This window comes from Tupaia chinensis, unplaced genomic scaffold (genome assembly GCF_000334495.1).
Source record: "Tupaia chinensis unplaced genomic scaffold, TupChi_1.0 Scaffold148607_1, whole genome shotgun sequence".
Lineage (NCBI taxonomy): Eukaryota > Metazoa > Chordata > Mammalia > Scandentia > Tupaiidae > Tupaia > Tupaia belangeri.
In genome coordinates, this window is record NW_006208456.1 from 1904116 (window position 1) to 1927108 (window position 22993).

General features: G+C 50.6%; 2 protein-coding genes across 4 annotated transcripts in view; both read right to left on the reverse strand.

Annotated features, from left to right (window-relative positions):
* Positions 1–1612: 1612 nt before the first annotated feature.
* PNMA1 (PNMA family member 1) lies at positions 1613–3985 on the reverse strand. Its single transcript, XM_006170527.3, has one exon. It carries the CDS (start codon positions 3452–3454, stop codon positions 2375–2377), a length of 1080 nt encoding a protein of 359 aa, XP_006170589.1. The 5' UTR covers positions 3455–3985; the 3' UTR covers positions 1613–2374.
* Positions 3986–4973: 988 nt separating this feature from the next.
* MIDEAS (mitotic deacetylase associated SANT domain protein) overlaps positions 4974–22993 on the reverse strand; it is a 46046-nt gene continuing 28026 nt past the window's right edge. Inside the window, exons 5-14 of one of the 3 annotated variants that reach the window (XR_001369848.2) lie at positions 18672–18738; positions 18081–18223; positions 17857–17960; positions 17329–17404; positions 16687–16775; positions 12962–13111; positions 11489–11701; positions 8458–8654; positions 7409–8171; positions 4974–5875 (exon numbers count right to left, since the gene is read on the reverse strand). Coding sequence is in view for 2 of the 3 variants with exons in the window: in XM_014585016.2 (XP_014440502.1) it covers positions 8003–8171; positions 8458–8654; positions 11489–11701; positions 12962–13111; positions 16687–16775; positions 17329–17404; positions 17857–17960; positions 18081–18223; positions 18672–18738 (1208 nt within the window). In the remaining variant the exon portion in view is untranslated. Of the gene's footprint in view, positions 8172–8457; positions 8655–11488; positions 11702–12961; positions 13112–16686; positions 16776–17328; positions 17405–17856; positions 17961–18080; positions 18224–18671; positions 18739–22993 lie in introns of all 3 variants that reach the window. The other 2 variants (XM_014585016.2, XM_014585017.2) reach the window with 2 other exon arrangements.

The following is a 22993-nucleotide window of genomic DNA, read 5'->3' on the forward strand; positions in this document are numbered from 1 at the left end:
AGGATCTTGAGTACACATGCACACACGCCCAGCATGAGTTTCAAGCCACCGGGTCTAGGATCTGAACCATAGTTGGCATGTGGGATTCCAGAGATTTGCTACGCCATTTGCTGGTCTACTCTTAACAATGTAGTATAGGCCCAGTGTACATGGTTAAGCAAAATGCATAGGGAGCTGGGTCCACATGGCTGACTGTTGTCCTAATCCTGGTGTCAATGGCTTGAAAAATACACCCAGTGCAAATGCATTCATGCCACAGCAAGATGAAGTGGGGGAACGACGTGATCATGATCCATTGGGCATGTGCTTTCTGATCAGTGCACGTGCCCTCTAGCAAAAAAGCAAAACACATGGATTGGAAATGTACATAATCATGGCTGGCTGGCATGGGTGGGACATTTCTCAGATTTGCTGGGGGTGGGAGGCTGGCTTAGTGTACATGTGTAGCGAAAGGGAGTATAGGGAACCAGCAGTTAGCGTAATGGCTATGTCGCTGGACTCCCACGTAGTCGACCGCGGTTCATGTCCCGGACCCAGTGGCTTAAAACTCAGGCCGGGCGCGTGTGCGTGCGTGCCCAAGATCCCAAGAGGAGAACGGAGGAGAAGGGATTGCGGCGTGACCATCCCCCCTGGGGGGTGATTTCTCACTTTCTGTCTCTCTGTCTCTCTCTGTCTGGCGAGCGCACACGCCCTATAGCGAAAATCTCTCAAAAAAAAAAAAAAAAAAAAAAGGGAGTATATACACAATGGAGTGTTGGGAGTAATGTGTGAAGACAGGAGTTTGAGCAATGGGAAAAGCACGAATACCTGATGCCAGAGGGAGTGGAGAAGAATCAGAGTCTGGAGGGTAGGAGACACAGACATGGCATTCGTGGGGGGAGGAGTGAAGATATGCATTACCTGTGGTGGAGGCAAGCATGTGGAGGTGTGTTTGTGAGGGGAGGAAGAGTGTGAGACGGAGGCACAGGCATGGTACGGGAAATAGACACAAGCGTACAAAAACAGCTGGAAGACACCAGTACTTATTAGCCTTTCTAAAATCTGTGCCACATGGTGGTTATACCAGCTCGTCATCAGGAGAGAACCTCCTGGACACTTACTGTTCATGTGATCACTTCCGGGTTCACCAAGGATCAGGAAGGATGGACATCTTGAGTCGCTGAGTCTCTAGTCAAACATGTTTTAGGCCATATTTCCTTGTTTATATTTCTATAGAAAACAGCTGCTATAAGACAGTCATTTTCACAGTCCTTCAGTGCAACAAAAATTGTAAAAAGAAAAAAAGTAACTTAAAAAGAGAAAAAATAATTGCCAGATAATCTCCTGAACCCCACTTCAGGATTTTCTAAATGTTTTTGTATATATTTTACTTGTATGTCTACTTAATCTTCTAAATTTGACTTGAAGGAAAGATGTAAAAATGGAATATATTAAAAGGTATTTTACTTCAAATGCATGCAGTATGACATAAAGCATAAAAGGTTTTTTCTTCTTGACATGGAAAGTCTTCATAAGAAAAAGGACAGTTTATACTGACAATTTTTATACATGTCAGGAAAAAGGCAACAGAATTTTTAAAAATATTTTTATTCAGATACATATATCTGATAACTTCAAAATTTAGAACACTTAAAATCAGCGTGAACAAGAACTATCCCATGACAAAGATTTGAAATGGAGGAATGGATTACTGTAACGTTCATCAGACCTCCCAGGTGACTTACACCTGCATGTTACAGAGAAAAACCAGACTCACAGCTCCGTAACTGCACCATTTGCCTAACACCCCATTTTGTAGTCTTAGCATATATTCAATAAAACTTCTAGATCTTTAAAGATGAGACATAAGTTTGCTTTGTAAACTTGAGTATTAAATTCACATTTCTTTCCATTCATAAAAATTAGTACAATTTACAGTGAACAAACTCCAAGCAACAATAATAAGAGTTCACATTTTAACAGAACACCTGTTAGCCAGATACCAGCTAAACATCTGAACATGCAATTTCACATTGAATCATCTCCATGAAAAGTGTCACAGGTTGTTTTCCACAACTGACAATGATGCAGCAGTGACAGCTTGCACTGAGCACTTGTGTCCAACCTTTTTACCTGACATTTTGGCCGGAATGACTATGACTTGTGGTGTTAGAGCAGCTCGAGGTGCTTGACTGCACAATTTTACTAATGTTACATGAAGTTGCAGGCCTGGCTCCCCCTACCCCTACCTGGAAAACACAAACACACACACACACACACACACACACACACACACACAACTGAGAACAGCTGAGTCCTTACTACTCAGAGACCACACAGGAACAAGAAAAGCAGCTGTGATCTAGGGTCTCCATTAAAACCGGGTTCCTGGAACTCAGAAGTGCCCCTCCAAGCCTAACTGCAGGAGGGCTGCCTCCGCTTCTTCCTCCTCCTCTTTGGCCTCCTCCTCACGGATCTGCACAAGCAACTGGAAGAGGTTAGGGGCCGGCCCCTCCCCAGCCCCAGTCAGCCACAGCTGCCTTCGGATGGCCCCGCTGTGGGTGGACCCGGCAATGACCTGCTCCAGGCGGGCCTGGTTCACATTATCTTTATCAATGGCCCCCTTATCCACCACTTTCTGCAGCAGAGGCTCTAAACGAATGACATAAGCCGATAACTTTTCTCCCGGGTTCTGGTAAGTGTTTAAAAACCTGACCTGGGCATCCCTTGAGCTCTCCACGCTCCCAAACACCTGCTCAAGCGCCTTCAGGCATTCGGCAGTGGTTATGGAAGGGTTGTTGGTCTTGAGGATGCGAATGACATCAGCGGCCGGTCCTCTAAGACTCTCCATCAACCGCCGCCTCTTTTCTACATCAGACACCTGCCACTCCTCTATGACCTCATTAGTATGTTCCAGCCAGTGGTCAAAAGTCTCCTCCCCGGGGCCTGGGATGTCCCTCCCTGAGAACAGTGTCAGCTTCTTGTACCATATAGACTCAACAAGGGGCTGAATAACATTATCCAAAATATAGTTTAACATCTCTGTTGGCAGTTCTGGGGCTGGGGCGGGGGCGGGGGCCGGGGCCGGGGCCGGGTTTTGAAACCCAAGGACACGTGCAACATCTTGCACGGTCCAGCCCTCGCGAGCTAAGAAAAGGTGCAACCTTTCTAAAAATTCTGCATCGGAAGTCGGGGGCTTAAACACCACCTTCCAGACCCCTCCTTTGCCCGGCAACTCCCTGGGGATGGCGGTGTAATCCACAGCGCCCGTGAGCTCTAGTAAGGCTGCTTTTGCATTCTCTTCCCTCCAGAACATTCTCCCAAGAACTCGATAGGGCACTTGGGGCATCGCGGCCTGGAGGGTCTCTTCGATTTCAGCCTCATCACAGTTCACTGGGATCCCCCAGACCAGCAGTGCTCTCTGGGAGTTCATATCCATCCCCCTGCACCAGTCTTCCAGCAGGGTCATCGCCATTTCCCTACTATCAACGGCGCCAATTCTACCAACACCGGCTCAGAATACCAGACACTCCCCAAGCAGGCGCGAGGTGGGTGGACTTCGCGCGTCACAGTCCACGAGGGCCCGAGTACCGCTCTTGCCCTTTTCCTTGCCCCCAAGTCAGAGGGTCCGCGCTTTCCGGGAGCCGGGCCTCAGGGAGCTCAGCCAGTCAATCACACGGTGGTGGCCATCCTATCCGGGGTCGGGGTTCGCGGCCTGCCAGGACAGGAGAAAGCGGGAGCCAGCGGGTGTGGTTGCGGGGCAGGGCCGCTGGGACTCACTGCCGCCGCCGGGGTCGGCCCGGCGTTCGCTGCCCGAGCCCCGGCTGCTTCGGGCGGCCGAGGAGCGGTTGTCTGGCGGGAGGGAGTCCGTGTCGTTCCTAAAGAGACTATGTCGAAGTCGCGGCGGTCGGGCAGGCCTGCGCGCGGCTTCTTCGCAGGCGCGACGGTCCCTCCGGGAGGCAAGGACGCAGGCGGCAGAGGCGCGGGAAGGACGAGGAGGAGGCCAGCGGAAAAAAGGTCCCGGACGACTGGAGCCCCGCGGGCTCTGGCGGCCGAGGAGGTCTAGCTGTTGCCATAGTGCCAGCGCGGGGTGTGGGCATTTGTTTCTGTGATGGCGCATTCCCTTTTTCTCTCCAGATTTTCTTTTTCGTATGATGAGCCGTGTTTTAAAAAAATAATCTAATTCCGGAGTGGATTTAAATTGATATTGTTGAAAAAGCATCTGTCAGGATGGCAGTGTCCACTTAGGTTGCGCGTTCAGTCTAGGTCGCGTATGAAAATATTCCCCTCGGCAGTCGCCTTCCCGCTACCACCTGACCACTCTGCACCCTTCACATTTCATCCCAAGGAAACTAAGACTTCCGAGTCTGCCATTGATGTGTTTTTCTGAGACACTGGTTTAGACTTTTCTTAAAATTTTGTAAAACGATCTACGTCTACTCAGTCATCATTGCAGCCAGGCAACACCAGTGTGATAGCTCCCCTGTCCTGGCATTATTGACACTGGGCTGGTAAACAGAATCCTCAGGGTTCAAAAATGTCCAGTAATCTCCCTGCGAGTAAAATAGGCCTTGTTATGTCAATCCCAGATGGTGACAATCCCCGCCCCAAAGAATACTGCATTCAACTCTGAATTTTTAAAACCTTATTTAATAAAAGGTTTAAAGATACAGAAGAACATTCAAAAGTAAATAAGTTACATAGGTACATTACAATCACATCAGCAAGATTCTCTTTAGTGTATTAATTTTTTTTTTATAAAAAGCACACAAAAAATAAAATCTTCAGTCTGGTCTATCACAACTGTACAGCAAGAGAGGTAATATTTATATATATGTACACTATTTTAATATGTAACAGTCTTTTTAAAAAAGGGTGCCACAGGCAGCAAACACACAAAAGGCAGTGTCTGATCATTTCTGTTTCAAAATAAAAGGAATATACTTATTTATATGCTATTAAAATATTTGTACAATAATTACAGACTGTCAAGGCTGTTCCTGTGCTCTGTCCCCTCCAACAAGGCCTTCAACTTAGAGACGAATGAGGAAAGGGTGACGTAGCTGCAAATTGTTAGTAAGAGGCAAATATTAATACAGCAAAATGCAGGGCAGACACAACTGTTTTATAAAAATATGCATACTTCCTGTAAACCTACGGAGTCAGGTTTGCCAGTCTGGTACTAAATACCATCCCAGAAAAGTGAGCCCCAGTGCAAAAATGAACAGCTGAGGCTTGAATATGTGTTGTATTCCTTCTTCATCATAACATCTGGCACTGAGAAGAAAGAGGTTAGGTCATTGAGGCAGTTAAATATAGGCTATCCCTTTAGACATAAGCAGCACGAGGCCTCTGTGCCAGGGGTGAAGGTGGATGGCAGGAGGGCTGGGTGTGTACCTTAGCTGTGAGGGGGCCGCCGAAGGCATGGAGGACAGTAATGATGGCACTGTCTCCTTGGATGGTAAGAGACCTCAGAAATGGTCCGGAACACAGGCACTAGGTCAGTTTCACGCCCTTGGCTGAATGAAGGCTGGGGGATAGGCATGGTGAGACAACTTGGGGAGGACAGTATAAAGCTGGAGGTGTTTGTCGTTTAACTTTGTAAAGCAAAGAGCTCTGAATAGGATACACCACCAACAACAAAAGACAAACTTAATGCGTTCACAGGGAGAAAGCACCATTAAGATATACCTAAGCCAGCTTCTAAGGCTGCATTTTCTTCATTGGCAGGTCACTTGCCACAACTATATCTCTAAACATTTAAGTTTCACATTACAGTCTAGATATAAATGCATCCTGGAGCACGGACCCTCCGAAAATACATCTGGTGGGATCAATGCGGAGAGGTGCCATCTTGATTCTTCCCAGCTACGGTTCCCCTGGTCTGATCTGCAAGCTTAGGAGAGGAGAATCACTTTCTTGTTAAAAAAGAGTTCCAAGTACTGGATGTCACCATTGAACAGAAGCAACTCACATAACCAAAGGAGGTTTCTGTTACCGCATGTCACTAAAGGGGCCTGAAACCAAAAGAAAGCCTTGGGAAACATAAGTAGCACTTTGGGGCTAAGCTGCGAAGGCACTCATTACACAAGTGATTCAGACGACAGCCTAAATTCGCTACCCTCCTGCTTCTAGAGGGTATACCAGATTTTTGCAATCTTGAGACAATGAGTTGTAGAAGCCTAGGAAGGAAACTAGAAAGTTGGAGATCTAGGTAGTTGTCCAGAAGCCTGAGGGAAAATGTCTGTTACTCCCGTAGCTTGGGTCCTGTAGAACCATATTAATATAAATGAATGCTGGAAAATACCTGATAGTGCATAGTTTAAAAACGAAACTCCCTCTCCACTCCCAGTTCCCCATCTAATGCCTTTAGGCTATCTCGTCTGCTTTTTGACTCCTTCCTAACATGCTAGCCTGCCATAAACACATTCACTTAGAATTTCTTTTGCATAACTAAAGTCACGTAATATGGTCGGAAAAATAACTCAGCTCCCCATGGAACTGGCAAGGGAAGGAGCCTCCAGAACCTTTCCTTCAGTGACTCTATGCCGAATACGGCTTCTTTAAGCCAGAATCCAGGACTGGTAAACAAAACTAGAATTCTGGCCTCCTGCCCATTCCCTCAGGCAATTTGAAAAGTACAGCTAGAGAAAAGTACAGCTTTGAAAGCACAGCTAGGGAAGGAGCAGCCACACCAACTGCCTCTGATCGCCCTCGGCTGCTAGTCTGTGTGGCTCTGGTGACACCCTTACCTTCTCCCCCTTTCAGTGCTACTATCCTTCCTATTGTGAAGGGCTTCCAAAACGAAGGGAGGGGCCTTCGGGTCTTTACAAACAGGGGTGGGGATGGGGATGTCAAGAAGGTGCCTTGTTTTGGGATAAATGCACTTGGGCCTCTGGAAAGCAGGAGGCCCCTGGTCCCTGAGAGGATGTTAAAAATTAAATATTAAGAATAAATAAATAGCTCCCAAATGACACGAGTCAAGGAATGAAGGCTCCTGTCCAATCTAGTTAGGAGACCTCCCCCTCCCAGGGAAGGATCCAGAAATCTCCAGCGTGTAGGCCTGGGGGCTGGGCTGTGGACAACACTAGGTGGGGCGGGCTGCAGTGGGTTTAGGTGGCAGCTGCTGAGGGCAGGGCGCAGGCAGGCAGGGAGCACTGAGGAGGAGCAGGCTGAGCTTCTCCAGAACCTGCTCCAGGCTAAGCTCCCTTAGCAACCTCCAGAGCCCAAAGGAATTTGGCGACATGGTGGGGTTTGGGGACAGCCAGGCTTGTCAAAAGCTCCCTCAGGCCTTGCCTGGCACGTGTAGCCTGTAGAGTTCCCTTCCCTGCAGTAGGCTGATGCGGACAGGAACACTGCCCCTCCCACAAACGTTTCAAGAACTTTCCAGCCCCAGCAGGGCTGCTAGCGAGCAGCAAAAGGACAGTACCTGTCCTGGGCCTCCCTTTGGAGAGGCACTGTGGGAGGATGCAGTCGCTGGAGCAGCTGAGGCCTGGACACTGTTGTGCAGGGACAGCCCAGTGTCAGGCTGAGTCCTTCAGAGGCCCCCTACACTCCCCGCGTGGGAGGCCCGTTTTCTGGGCTAGAGAGGGCCTGTGCTGCCTTCCCGGTTCCCTGGGAGGGGAAACCATGCTGCAGGCGGGGTGAGCTTGTGCTTGGCTGGCCATGGTGGCTTCCTGGAGACAGAGGGGAGGAGGGGCAGGCAAAGAGAAGGGAAGAGACTGGGGGCAGCAGAGGCAGCAGAGTGTGAGAGGCCCGGGGGGCCCCTCCCAAGGACCAGAATCTCAGTTCCAGGAAGGCTCTAGGACAGCTTCCGACAAACCAATGCAAAGAGAACTGGATCCTGCAGCCCTTAACACAGCTCCGGGGCCTTTATAAATAAAAGAGCCGTTTGTTTATTTCATTGTCTTGTTTGTTTTGCAGAGAAAAGTCCACGTGATTCTCTCCTCACCCCCTCCAGAGGTGCCGGGAGTCCGTGGGCTGGGCTGGGCTGCGTGGGCCTTGCAGTGCAGGGAGAGGGAGCTCAGCCCTTCTCGCCGGCGCTGCTCTCCTCCCGCAGGGCTTGCTGCTGGTGGGCGGCGGCGGCTGCAGCGGCTGCCTCCTTTTCTTTCTGCCTCAGCGCGGCGGCCTTCTTCTCCTGCTCCGCATGGCTCTTCATGTGTGCGCTGCGGCTCTTTACCTTGTAAAACACCCTGCAGCCGGGCAGCAACGCGCTCAGGCGGGGGTAGCCCATACCCAAGACCCCCATCTCCCCAGGGACTGGGCAGCCTCTCCTGACTGACACCGGTCCACCCTCACCTGGGGTTGGATGGGCTTCAGATTCCTTGCCATTGTCCCTCTGCCCACTCAAAAGCTGCCCAATAACATCACTGCCCTGGAAACCCGCTGAGCCACTGTGGGGGAGTGGGTGAGTGCTCCCAGGCCCTCTTCTGTCCTGTCCCCTATAGGTCCCCGTGGGAACAGAGCTGGCCACCTTACCTGCCACATTTTTTACAAGGGAAAGTGTTCTCCTGATTCTGGGTCTTATTAAATGCCTCTGTTTTTTTCTTCTTCTCTGAAAAAGGTAGTGCCCTTCGTGACTTCCCTGGTCCCTCCCTTGGCTTCTCTGAGGCCTGGACACCGGCAGACCCAGGGGCGTTGGACTCATGGCTCCGGAGGATGAGGATGTCATTGGCCTGGAGAGAAGCAAACAAGAGGGGTGGGAGGGGTGAGTGATTTAGGGAAGTGCAGATCTGAATTCTGGAATCTCAGGGGTTATATGCTCCTGCCTGTGGTCACCCTGCACCTGAGTCCTGCCAGTGACAAGGCAATCACGCCTCATTAGACACCCAGTGCGTATTTGGCCCACTCTGTCTTTGTTGCTGGCACAGTAATTCTGTGGGGCAGCCTAGCCTCGACAGGACTTCAGGATGTGACATTCGGGCAGGGGCTCTTGCTACCTAGATTCAGGAAATGCCTGCTCTAGTTTTCTGTCGTTTCATGCATGCATGCCTCCATTCCATGAAGGAGACCCGAGTCAGTGCGATGTGCCAGGGCAGGGCATAGAGGGTGACAGCCAGGAGCCCCTGTCCTTGGAGGACTCACCATCTAGAGGCAGGGACCCAAGTACAGTAGCTAGCACAGGGCAATGTGGGAAATGCGGAGGAGAGGGGAAGGGTAGGCGGCAGAGCCCAGTGGAGTGCAGACCTGGAGGAGGCGCTACACGGGCAGGTGGGGCGAGTCCTAGCGGCCACCAGAAGTGATAAGTATGTACACTGGGCACCTTTCCAGGGAGTGTCACAGTCAGCAGAGCTCGATGCAGCGTGTACACAGAGCACAGCTGCTGGTGCAGCGCCGTCAGGATGGGCGCAACAGCTGCGCGTGTACGCTCACAGGGGCTCTGCAGGCTGAGGTGCACGGCGCACTAGGGGGATGAAAGGACTCGCACAGGAGTTCCCACACACACCCCTTCCAGGGAGAATTCTCCCCGAATGGTGCCGCTCTGGCCAGGACGCCCTGCTTCTCGGTCTGTGATGTGGTGGACAGAGCACTGCACTAGAATAGTTCAAGGACCTGGGGTGTGACCTCAGGCCAGTCACTCTGTCTCGGAACCAGTTCCTCCACCTGCCCAGTCAGGGTTAACACGTAATGGGGTAACTGTGAAGGATTAATGAGATCCTGGAAATGAAAGCCCTTTGGAGAACATGTGTGAGGGGCCATTACTGTTATCCCCATGGGCTCAGCTCAGCTTCAGACGTTCTATTTTTTTTTTAAGTTTATTTATTTTCTTTATGAGTGAAAGAGACAGACAGAGAGAGAAAGAGCGAGACGAAGCGCCCCCAACAGGGTCTTGATGCCCTAACCTCAGCCAGCCCGAATGATGGGCATGTATGCACACATCCAGCACATGCAGGGAGCTCTCCAGATCCGAACATGGATCCTTCCCATGTAGGTCAGCCTTGCGAAACATCACAGTTTACCACTGCGCCACTGCCTGGTCCCAGTTTCGGACATGCCTATCAGGGCTGCAGCTCTCTAGGGGCATCCTGCCGCGGCTGCAACTCATGATTGCCTCCCCAATAGCCCACACACCTACTGTGTTTTCACAAAGCCTCTTCCTCTGAATCTCAGAGACCAAAGTAGTTTAGTATAAAAATGAACAGCACACTCGAGTCAGGCTGCCTACCAGCTGTGGAATGGGGCCTCAGTTTCCCCACTGTGAAAAGATCATAGCAGTCCCTACCACACAGGGTTATGGGGATGAAAGGAGTTAACAGCAACAACTGCCTCGTGCACTTCTGGCTGTTATGATGACGATGATCACCATGTTCCTGCTCTGCCCTCCCTCCACACCCTCGGCCAGCTCTGGGCCTCCTCCTGGCCTGGGCTCAGCGAGTGGAGGTCACACTTACCGACTCATTGGCCTGTAGTGTCTGCGTAGCTTTGACGGCCGCTGCCCGCCGGCTGCGCTCTCGCCCCTCTTCCTGATCCCCCTTCTCCTGGACGTCTGGTACCTCCTCCTCCCCCTCCTTCCTGGGTTCCTTCACCTCCCTCTTGAGCTCCAGCCTCTCTTCACTTGGGGACTCTCTTCTGGGAGGAGGCACCCTTGGGAACTTCTGAGAAGTCTATGGGGAACAAGAACAAGGCCCTTGAGCCTAGAGCCCGGTCACACTGTCACAGCGTAGATTCTGACCCAGCCAGAGGCTCACTCGCCCGCTAGTTCTGCTTGCCTGGCCTCGCTCAGCGCAGTGCTAGGACTCTGTTACAGGTCACAGCCCTCTCATGGCTAGTCTTTCTGGGAACAGAAGAGTCTTGAGCTCTGGGAGCATTCGGGATGAGACTGAGCACTTGAGAGAGAGCCAAAGGCCGGACGAGACTATGCTAGTCCCTAAGTTTATTTATTTTCTTTATGAGTGAAAGAGACAGACAGAGAGAGAAAGAGCGAGACGAAGCGCCCCCAACAGGGTCTTGATGCCCTAACCTCAGCCAGCCCGAATGATGGGCATGTATGCACACATCCAGCACATGCAGGGAGCTCTCCAGATCCGAACATGGATCCTTCCCATGTAGGTCAGCCTTGCGAAACATCACAGTTTACCACTGCGCCACTGCCTGGTCCCAGTTTCGGACATGCCTATCAGGGCTGCAGCTCTCTAGGGGCATCCTGCCGCGGCTGCAACTCATGATTGCCTCCCCAATAGCCCACACACCTACTGTGTTTTCACAAAGCCTCTTCCTCTGAATCTCAGAGACCAAAGTAGTTTAGTATAAAAATGAACAGCACACTCGAGTCAGGCTGCCTACCAGCTGTGGAATGGGGCCTCAGTTTCCCCACTGTGAAAAGATCATAGCAGTCCCTACCACACAGGGTTATGGGGATGAAAGGAGTTAACAGCAACAACTGCCTCGTGCACTTCTGGCTGTTATGATGACGATGATCACCATGTTCCTGCTCTGCCCTCCCTCCACACCCTCGGCCAGCTCTGGGCCTCCTCCTGGCCTGGGCTCAGCGAGTGGAGGTCACACTTACCGACTCATTGGCCTGTAGTGTCTGCGTAGCTTTGACGGCCGCTGCCCGCCGGCTGCGCTCTCGCCCCTCTTCCTGATCCCCCTTCTCCTGGACGTCTGGTACCTCCTCCTCCCCCTCCTTCCTGGGTTCCTTCACCTCCCTCTTGAGCTCCAGCCTCTCTTCACTTGGGGACTCTCTTCTGGGAGGAGGCACCCTTGGGAACTTCTGAGAAGTCTATGGGGAACAAGAACAAGGCCCTTGAGCCTAGAGCCCGGTCACACTGTCACAGCGTAGATTCTGACCCAGCCAGAGGCTCACTCGCCCGCTAGTTCTGCTTGCCTGGCCTCGCTCAGCGCAGTGCTAGGACTCTGTTACAGGTCACAGCCCTCTCATGGCTAGTCTTTCTGGGAACAGAAGAGTCTTGAGCTCTGGGAGCATTCGGGATGAGACTGAGCACTTGAGAGAGAGCCAAAGGCCGGACGAGACTATGCTAGTCCCTCTTCATAAGCCTGTTCCCTGTACAGATATTGGGGGGATACCTCCTTGGGCACAGTGATCTGGTGAGCCCGGCAGGAACCTTGAGCTCCAATTCCAAACTATCTTCGTAATACATTTTCTATCTCTACCCCCTTCCCATCTGCAAAATGAGGACCAAACCACCTCCTGTCTCAGATCAGGAGCTAGGCAATGTTTGAATTCAACAGTGGATTGTTAAGAAATTTAATGAGCCTATCACCTGTCACCCAGTGTGGACTTTAACCCCAAGATGATGTTTGGTGGATATATGGTATGGAATTAAGTAACATTCTCTTTTTAACTCTTTTCATTCTGATCACATCAGGGCACAGTCCTAGGCTGGTATGATGTGTCTTTTCTCTAGACTTGACAATCTTTTCAACAAAGAGAGGCCAGGCCTTCGTCCCAGAGCCTTGGCAGGTAACATGGTATCTAGCCAGAATTTAATAACACTGTCAAGGGCTTGTTTTTCATATACTATATATTTATTTTTACCAGTACCTTCTATTATGTGGCAAACAATACTGGTTTTCTATTTTCAATTATCACATAGAACTTTCTTTTGAGTAAAATATAAGTTGATTTAAAATGAAATATTAAGTACTAGCACATGCAGACATGACAAAAATAGTAATGGTGACACAAGGAGGTAGAGCAGAAATTTAAAAAGTGATACAAGAACGACTAGGTTTGGAAAACAGTATTAGAGGACTGCTATGAGGAGACAGGAAGCTGATGCTGGTGCCAATATCGTGGGAGATTTCTTGTGTCCTGAATTGACACAATGCATTATGGCTATGGTATCAACAGTCTAGAGAGGGGAGCCCAGAGTTCCTAGGCCCAGGACATAGCTCCTTAGGGCTGTCAGGGCCACCGCCTTCCTCCACCTGCTGGAGAGCATGGCCTCGGGCTCCCACCTGAGCCCAGGCCCTAAACCCAGCCAAGGCTCTAAGCAGCTGACGCTGGGAAAGGAGTCACCTTAATATCCACTTCAACCTCTTCCTGGGCTGACTTCTCATCACTCGCGTCCACATCCCCAAAGGTGAGAGTCCCATTGCGGCCGATCTTCACCTGCTTCTTGTAGGTGTAGTAGAACTCCACGCACTGGGCCACAGTCTTGGTCTGGATCTGGTTTGAAGCCAAAACTGAGTTCAGTGTCCCCTGTTATAATGCACCTGCCTGGGGCTAATTCAGCCTTCTAGTCCCTGAATGTATGTAGCCCTTCACCTCAGGCCAAAAACCAAGCCCTGGAAATGCAGGAAATAAGCACGTCTCTGATGCCCACTGTGCAAGGAATCCCTGTCCAGTCAACTAACCAATGTTGCAGCACTGTTTAAAATCATTCAGGCAATAAAGCGAGCTATAGAGGAAGAGGCTGGAGCCATTTGGGGAGATTTAAATCTGTATCAGTTTAAATTGCTTGGGTTGGGTCAGCCAATGGTGTGGTGACTAAGACAGCTGGAACCCACTTGGCTTACTGAGTGGAATACCTGGTTTGAGTCTTGGACCCAGCATTTTGAAGAACATTCTGGGCACATGTGTGTGCTTGTCCAAGATTCTGACAGGAGGGAGAAGTAGAAGAGAAGGGATTGTGGCATGACCATCCCCCATGGAGGTTGCTTTCTCTTTCTCTTTCTACCCCTCTCTCATCCCAGTGAGGGCACATGCCTTGTGGCAAATTTTAAAAATAAATAAATAAATAAACAAGTAGCTTTGGTGAGCTGAGGTGCCACAGTTTTGTGGAAAATATCCTTTCTAATTTATTTTTATGTATTTTTATTTAGTATTATTATTTTTAAGTTTGCTATAGGGCACAAATGCTCACCAGAGAGAAAGTGAAAAAGCAAGCCACCAGGTCTGGGATTCAAACCATGGTCTACCATGTGGGAGTCCAGTGTCTTAATCACCATGCCACCTATGGTCCCCCATGGATAATATTCCTCTGTTTAGGAAATACATGCTGAAATCTTTTGAGTCACATGTCAGGATGTCTATAACTTAATTTTAACGATTAGCTGAAATAAAGAAAATATAGGGACCAGCAGTTGGTGTAATGGCTATGTCGCTGGACTCCCATGTAGTCGACTGTGGTTTGAGTCCCAGACCCAGTGGCTTGAACTCATGCCAGGTGCGTATGCATGTGTACCTAAGATCCCGAGAGGAGAATGGATGAGAAGGGACTGTGGCGTGGCCATCCTCCCCGGGAGGTGATTTCTCGCTTTCTGTCTCTCTGTCTTTCTGGTGAGTGCACATGCCCTATAGCAAAAAGAACAACAAACAAACAAACAAACAAACAAAACCAACTCTCCAAAAAAAAAAAAAAAAAAAAAAAAAGAAAAAAAAAAAGGGAAAATGTATGTGTGTATGTTTAGAAATAGAGAAAGCAGGGACCAGAAGTTGGCGTAATGGCTATGTCGCTGGACTCCTATGTAGTCGATGCGGTTCGAGTTCCGGACCTGGTGATTTAAACTCACGCCGGGCACATATGCGTATGTGACCAAGATTCCGAGAGGAGAGTGGCCATCCCCCCTGGGGGGTGATTTCTCACTTTTTGTCTCTCTCTGTCTTTCTGGTGAGCACATGCACCCTATAGCAAAAACCCCCAAAAAAAAAAAAAAAAAAAAGAAAGAAAGAAAAAACAAAAAGAAATAGAGAAAGCAAATTTACTTTGGTAAATCCAAGTGTGGGGTAAATGAGTCCTCACTGTACTGTTCTTTCAATTTGTGTATCAATTTGAAAATTTCCAAACTCCAAAGTTACGGAGACATAATCTGGGTACCACATTCAAAACCAGCCATAGACCTGGCAATAAAGAACCCCATTCCATCAACTGGGACAAATAATTTCACTTCTCTCGAGGGAGCAGCAATGACCAGTGAGGACTGAGAAATGTCACACAGTCCTACGTGGGGAGGAGCTCAAGGGAAACTAACAAGGAAGCTCTAAAACCTGGAGAAGAAGCAGAAGGTGCAAGTGACTGTGGCGAGTCACCAACCTTTCCAATTTCAGGTTTCTGCCAGGTAAGTATTAAGGGTGGGGCTGGGCGATCTCTAGGGGCCTCTGGGGTTCTGAAATCCCAACCCTCCTACTTCATATATCTATTTGGCCACTGAGATGTCTTTCCCCATAAGGAGGCTGTTTCCTCTGACCCTCCCTACCCCAGGCTCTCAGACGCTCAGCCACTGCTAGGCTGGGGACTTCTGTCTAGAGGGCCCAGGTGAGTGAGGGTCCTCTGTGCCTGCAGGGGAGACAGATGTTTCATCTCAGGAATGGACGAGTCATGCATTCGTTAATTAGCGTGTGCTATCGATTCTCTCCCATCATCTGACTAATGGTCTGCTCTTTTGATTAAGCATCAGAGGCACCTTAGGGAATTTCACAGGCATGTATTTTCTGGCAGTATTGCTCAATCAGGGAACAGAGTGTTACGAAAATACAGTAAATGCCTGTCCTTTCACCAGGGCCATTCCTGACACCATCTACAACCCCAGAAGGAAAGAGAATATTCTTGGAAGCACTTTGACCTCAGTGGTCCACATAACTCACTCTCTCACAACCCAGATTTTGAGACAGATTTGGAAAGAAGGAATTCCTTGTATTAGCAAAGACTACTCTCCCAGAGGACTATGGGAGAAGACAAGACAAATCTTAGGGAACCTAGGCTTTGTCAGCTGAGTTACCGGAAGGAAGCCCTTTCTCAGTGAGGAAGAGAGGGGCACTTGCCGGCTCTCCATCCCCTTCACCCCACAGTGACCTCCTCTCCCGTCCTTCCTTGGAGGATGGCTCATTTCTGCTTATTGCCCTCCTTCCTATCTGGTCCTCCTGCCTTTTTTTTTCTTTTTAAAAACAAAACAAAATAAAACAAAAACAGGGTCCCACTATCAGTCCTACTGCCTCAGCCCCCACCCCCCCCAGGCAGGACTGCAAGCCAGCATCCAGCTCTCTTTCACAGAGTCTCACTATGTTGCCCAAGCCAGACTGGAGAATGCAACCCCCCCAGCCTCAGCTTCCTAAATCCCTGGGATTATAGGTGTGTACCTGGCCATTAGGTTGGACCAGAAAACAAACCCTGGCCTCCCATGTGGCCCCAGGCTGTGGAGCACAGCATTTTAGCAGCTTGGGCCATGGTGGCTGGGCCCTTCCTGCCTATTTTAAAGTTGATGTCACTCGATCTGATAGGCTTCCCTCTGGATTAAGACCCCAGGGCATGGCCAGATCCCCGCCCTCAACTGGGGGAAAAGTACTTAGAACCAACAGTGGTAAGCCTGCCCAAGATCTCAAGAGGAGAATGGAGGAGAAGGGATTGCGGCGTGACCATCACCCCCCAGCTTGATCTTTTCCCTCTTTGTGTTGACTACAGAGGCTGCTTAGTGGCACTGACCAGACTGCCTTTTTTGTTGGTTTAATTTGCCAGAGGGTCTATGTGCTTGGGGGCTGGGGGTGGGTGGGAGAGGTGGGGGTGGCCACACTGAAATCCCTTCTCCTTCATTCTCCTCTTGGGAGTTTGAACACTCACACACACATGCATTCAGTGTGTTTTTCAGTCTACCAGGTCTGGGACTCAAACCATGCAGTTGGCCATGTGGGATATAGCACCTAACCACCTCTGGCTGGCCCACACCTGACTGCATTTTAAAAGGGCTTGGTCCAACTGCAGGCTCCCTGGCAGGAGCCCCCGAGTCATGCAGGCAAGCTCAGCTCACCAACTTCTGCACCAGGAAGAAGTCCTTCTTGTAGATGGCAATGCCCTTGTTGAACAGCTTCCTCTCAGTCATCTTCCACTGATCAGAGCCTGCAGCGCAGACGGGGGCAAGGGTATGAGGTGAGCAGGACGGTGAGTGCTGTGGGGGCGAGCCACCCACCTATCCATCACAGTCTCTGCAGGCACCAGGCTGGCTCCACAGCCCGCTTCTGCCACTCAGTAGCCATGTAGCCAGGAGCCTCCCTCCCACTGCGTGTGAAACTGGAATTAATAACCGAACCTGCCTCACCAGCTGTGGTGAGGACTAAATGGGCTAATGCGCATGACCCTTGGTGCTCTGCGTGATGCAGACAAATGCAGCACTAGCCAGGGTGGCTGACAGGGGCTGCTAGAACTATGCATGGGCTTCTTTGTCTGGATGGGCCCCCACCTGCACCCCTCTCTTGTGCTCCAGGGCCCATGAAGCCCACCCCACCCCAGGGCTACCCCAGTGCTGGTGTCAGTTCCCTCTCTCCGGCTCTTGCTTATTCACCCACGACATGCCTGCCCCCACCCAGGTTGACACTTGGCACCCAATAGGGCACCATTGATGCTGGGGTCCCTATGAGACTCCAGGCCCCAGGCCCGCTGCCACCAGGCCCACCTGTGTAGTGATAAGTTGCCAGTGGGTGGCTGTGGGGCCGCAGAGGCTTCTTCAGTAGCAGTTTATTCAGTGTTTCCTGGAGGAGGAAGGAGGAGAAGGTCAGAGCCCTGGCAGGGGGCCTCAGTGGTGGCCTGGGAAAAATTCAGTGGGCCTTCCTTAGGCCTCTACGTAGGCTGGGCATGTACTGCTCCCCCTCAATTGCTGAAGAACGAGGCGCCTGGTAGGACAGAGTGGTCATTGGACTGCTCAGGAAGCAGGCTGCAGGGATGGAGAAGGCCCTCAGTCGTGGTCTGCCTGGGGGTAGGGGTGATCCAGAATCGGGGACTGGGCTGGGTGGGACGACCCGACACAGCAGAATCTGGAGTTTGCAACGCGGGCTCCCTGTGCCGAGCCCCTGCTTTCTTCCTCGGCTCTATCCTCCTACTCGCTTCAAATAAGCATGCCAGCAGGCCCAGCTCCTAGGCAACAGACATGGATCCATGCCAGCCTCTCCAAGGGACCCTCCCTCTGGCAGGGGCGCCTTCTCACCAGGATATCTCCCCTGGACTCATGCAGACAGTGCAGGGCCAGCTCCTGATTGGTGCCGGCTCCAGGGAAAATGCTGGAGCAGGCAGCCGTCAGCAGGTCTTCCACTGGATTCCCGCCAGCATGGGGAGGGAGAAGAGATCAGTCTCAGGCCTGGGCCAGACCACGCCTGGCCCCCACCTGCCCTCCAGCCTGCCTTTGCCTGCTCACCCTGGAGCCCTCCTCACCTTGCCTCTGCTTCTCCCGGCTGCTCTCTAGGTCCTGCCAGGGCTGCCACACCAGGTCGGCCTTGTGGGGGTCTGCAGCCGCCAGGGTGCGGTCCCGAATCGAGGGGATTTCTGCTTGGAAGCGGGAACCCACGTTGATCCGTCTGCAGGGGACGAAGGGCAAGGAGTGAGGCCTTACCTAGTGGGGACAGGGTGCCTGACTTTTCCCCAGTCCACGGTAGAAAGGTGAAGGTTAGCGGGTGGAGGCCGAGCATGGCGAGGAACCTGCTTTCTAGGGACTGAGCCCCTGGAAAGGCAAGGCCCTGCGGTTGGAAAGGGGAGAAGCACTCCAGGTTTAAGGACTCTTGGTGCCCTCTTTCAAGTCTCCTCAGGCATAAAGTCAAGTAGATCTGGCCTGTCCTTCTCCTGCACTCCCACACAGCAGCTCAGTAGGCCCCACAGAACCCCAAGCTGATCAGAGGCTTGGAGAGGTCTGCTCAGCCCCTTGCAGGCCCCACAGAGCCCTCCTCTTGCCACCAGAGCTATCCACACATAAGAGACCCACTTGGCCATCCCCACACCGTGGGCCCGAGGCAGGGCTGCTGCACTTACGGCTCGATGCTCACTGGGGTGGCCTCCCCCATCACAGAGAGGACCGGTGGGGTGACTTCAGCACTGTCTGTGAGACAAAGAGCAAGTTGGTAAGCGGCACCCTGCTCCCTTCAAAGCACTCCCAACCCCAGGTGGCTGCCTGACAAGCCTGAGAGTCACAGCAGTGACTCACAGAACTCACACTTGGAACTTGGGCACCCTGAGCCTGGCTCTGCAGCCTGCTATGACGACACAGCCCTCTCCAAATATTTGGGTGCCTCAGTTTCACACCTGCAAAAAGGGCAGTTACTACTATCTCCCAGGCTCTCCAGTGGGTGGAAATAGCACACAGAGCCCGGCACTCAGTAACGGCGAGCTCTCCCTATTACCGCTAGCATAGCACTCCCGGTAAAGTCATGTCCCCACTCCAGGAGCTCCCACACTGCAGAATTAACTCCAGCTTAAAATGAAGGTTTGGGCCAGGCTAGGAAAGGCAAGTGCTGAATGTCCCCGCTGAACAAATACCCAGTGTTCTCTCATTGGCAGAAGCGAAAAGACGTGATAGCATAGAGGTAGTGAAAGGAAGGGCAGATATTAGAAGCTGCACGGGAGGGGGGGAGGTTTGGAAGAAATTGACCAACAGACGTAAGAGCACATGTAAACAAGTGGAAAAGGTTATGGAACAGCGCACCGCAGTAGACTTTAAAAAACACCCTTTACAATTCAATATATATTTCCACAAAAACTTAATAGAACTAGCCTATAATGCAGGGGTTAAACTCTGTTTACAGAAAGCCAGATCCTGGGTCTGCAGGTGGCGTGGTGGTAAAGGTGTCTGGACCTGCCTCTTTTAAAAAAAAAATGTGTGCTTGTGTGCTCCAAATTCTGAGAGAAAAATGGACACAGGGCAGTGGCCTGACCATTCCCCCATAGGGGTGCTTTCTCACTTTCTCTTTCTCTCTCACTCTTTCTCTGTCAAGAGCACACATGTTCTCTGGCAAAAATTTTAGGAAGGAAGGAAAGAAGGACTCCACATGGCTGACCGTGGTTTGAATGCCAGCCCCAGGCTTGAAACACACTGTGTGTGTGCAGTGTGCCCCCAAACCTGATGAGATGGAGAAATGGAGGATGGACGGCAGTGTGGCTATCCTCACTGAGGAGTGCTTTTTCTTTCTTTTTTTTTCATAAGTATTTATTTTATTTTTATTTATTCATTCATTTTTTATTTTTTAGTTTGACCAGAGAGAGACAGAGGGTGAGAGTGAGAGAGAGAAGAAGTGAGAAAGCAAGTCACCAGATTCAGGACTTGAACCCTGGTTGGCCATGTGGGAGTGTCCAGCGTCTTAACCACCACGCCACCTGCTGGTCCCCAAGGAGTGCTTTTTCTTTTTCTTTTTCTTTTTTTTTTTTGGAGAGGTTTTTGCTATAGGGTGCATGTGCTCCCCAGACAGACAGAGAGAGACAGAGAGATAGAAAGTGAGAAATCACCCCACAGAGGGGTTGGCCACGCCACAATCCCTTCTCCTCCATTCTCCTCTTGGGATCTTGGAAACGCACGCACATGCACCCGGAGTGAGTTTAAGTCACCAGGTCCGGGACTCGAACCGTGGTCGACTACGTGGGAGTCCAGCGACATAGCCATTATGCTAACTGCTGGTCCCGAGGAGTGCTTTTTCTATGAAGAGCATACACATCCACTGGGGGAAAAAATAACAACAAAAATCAACCCAAACTAATAGAACAAATCTCAGACATGCACAACATAATATAACGTTAACTACTGAAGATGGTGACCCTGTCTATATCTTTGATTTATTATACATCGTACGCAGGCTTTGGAAACCATGCCATACCCCCACAAAGACAGAAAATGGGTATATCTATATGTCAGAAATTGCAATGAAAAATAGGGCAAAAAGGAAGGCTGGCCTCGCAGTGCAGTGGTTAGTTAGGTGCTGTGCTTGGAGCTGGATCTCACATTGCTGACTGCGGCGTGAATCCCACCTCTGACAACATGAAAAACATGCCAGGTATTATGTATCTGTACCCAAAATCCTGATGGGAAGGAGAGCTGGAGGGGAAAACAATTGTGGCACGATCATACCCCATCAATGGGTGCTTCCTCTTTTTTTCTGGCAAGTGCATATGCCCATTAAAAAAGAACAAAGAAAGAAAGAAGAGAAAAAGAAAAATATTAAAGTTTTCTAGCAATGAGGCTAAAAATTCGGGCACATTAGTGGGGTGGTGAAGGGGATTGCTGTTTTAGTTTTTAAAATTTATTTATCTATTTAATTGTTGTGATTTTCAAGGCACTGGGTCCAGGACTCGAACTGTAGTCAGTCATGTGGGAATCTAGCACCTTAACCACCATGTCTCCTGTCCCCGCCAAGGGGATCGTTGTTTTATAATTTTTTTTTTTTTAAAGAAATTTTTGCCAGCCTTGGGGCTGGCAGGCGGTGGTGTGGTTAAAGGTGCTGGATTCCCACATGGCTGACCACGGTTTAAGTCCCGGACCTGGCAGCTTGCTTTCTCCCTTTCCCTTTCTCTGTCACTCTCTGGTCAAATTAAAAAAGTAATAATAACACATGGAATTAAATAAATAAATGATTCTTAAAACGTTTTTGCCTGGGGGACCAACAGTTGGCATAATGGCTATGTCGCTGGACTCCCATGTGGTTGACCATGGTTAGAGTCTCGGCCCGGTGGCTTAAACTCACACTGGGTGCATGTGCGTGCGTGCCCAAGACTCCGAGAGGAGAAGGGAGGAGAAGGGATTGCAGCGTGGCCATCCCCCCGGGGGGTGATTTCTCGCTTTCTGTCTCTCTGGCTGTTTGGTGAGCGCATGCGCCCTATAGCAAACACCTCTCAAAAAAAAGTTTTTGCCTTAGGGCTTGCGCATTTGCTGGAGAAACAGATGACCGTGCTGCAATCCCTTCTCCATTCTGCTGGGATCTTGGGCATGCATGCACACGCACCCAGTGTGATTTTAAAGCTACCGGGTCCAGAACTCAAACTGCAGCCTGCCATGTCAGAGTCCAGAGACAAAACCACTGCACCATCTCCTGGTCCTTATAATTATCTTCTTACTTCCTCCCTGAATTTTCCCCCTCGGTTTCTCCCAAGTTAATCTTTATTAAGGTCTTCAAATGACGAAGACTCCTGTGCTCCAACAAACAAAACAACTTTGCAGACTCCAGTCCACAGCCCAGGATAAAACCTAAAATCTTCCACTCAGCAACTGAGGCAGGTCCCCCTTCTATCTATACCTCCTATCACCCCTTTCCTGGACCCTCGATCCTAGTGGGAAAACTTACCTCAGGGCCCCTCACTCTCCCTGCACAGTCCCACCTAAAGGCCTTTGCGTCAATCATTTCCTCTCCCAGGTGTGCCCTCCCCTCCCCTCCCCCGCCACAGTTCAGGCTCAGCTCTAACCCCACCCCCTCTTAAATGCTTGCTTTCCTCTCCACCCAAGACCAGCTGCAGCCAGTGCAGGCGTCTGAGCTTAGTGCCGACTTTGCACACTGGCTTCCTGTCCCACACGTCCAGGACCCTCTGCTTCTCTGTCTCCCAGGCTTTCACGTCAACTCCCCAGTGACCCCGTGCTCTCTTTAGAACCAACCACATTTCTTGATCCCACCAGGACCCAGTTCAAAGATTTACACCCAAGTACTCAGGAAATACGCATGCACTGACTGACCTCTTCTTTGCTGCCAGTCTGGACTCTACACTGACTTCCTGCACAACTCAGCCAGAGAGAGAAGCTTCCATGGAAGCGGCAGGGCCAGGGGCCAGCCGCCAGCCAGCCCAGGGCAAACCATTTCTCACCCACAGACACAAGGGGGCACCAGAGAGCCACGCCAGGAGTGAGGTCAGGGTCAGAGATAATTGGGTAAACGGCGCCTGTGTGCTACTCCCACTCATTCCTCTCCACCATCCTAAGGGGTAGGATTGCCCCATTTTTTTCAGAGGAAATGGATCCCTTTGTGGTGTGGGCAACTTTTTCCAGCAACACATCAACCAGGCCAGCCAAATATTCCAGAATGTCTGCTTTTAGCAAAAATGACTATTCAAGAGACCCAGGAGGGCAGATCTGCCACACACACGGTAGGGTGAACAGACACCAGGCAGGACATCCCACGTGCAAATGCGTCTGCTCTTCACCACGACCCTAGGAAGCAGCTTATCAGGTTGAACCACAGGAAACAGCTACGTGTGTTTCCAAAACCAGTTGATTTTTGCAATCTCATCAGCAGCCAAGTATTACTAATTGTTCATTTAATACTGAAGATACTGAGGACCAGGGCACCGGGGAGTAGAATAGTTAATGGTTGAACTGGGATCGA

Bases quoted from the DNA above. Each gene is read 5' to 3' on its own strand.
- PNMA1 (XM_006170527.3), bottom strand. From the start codon at position 3,454: ATGGCGATGACCCTGCTGGAAGACTGGTGCAGGGGGATGGATATGAAC.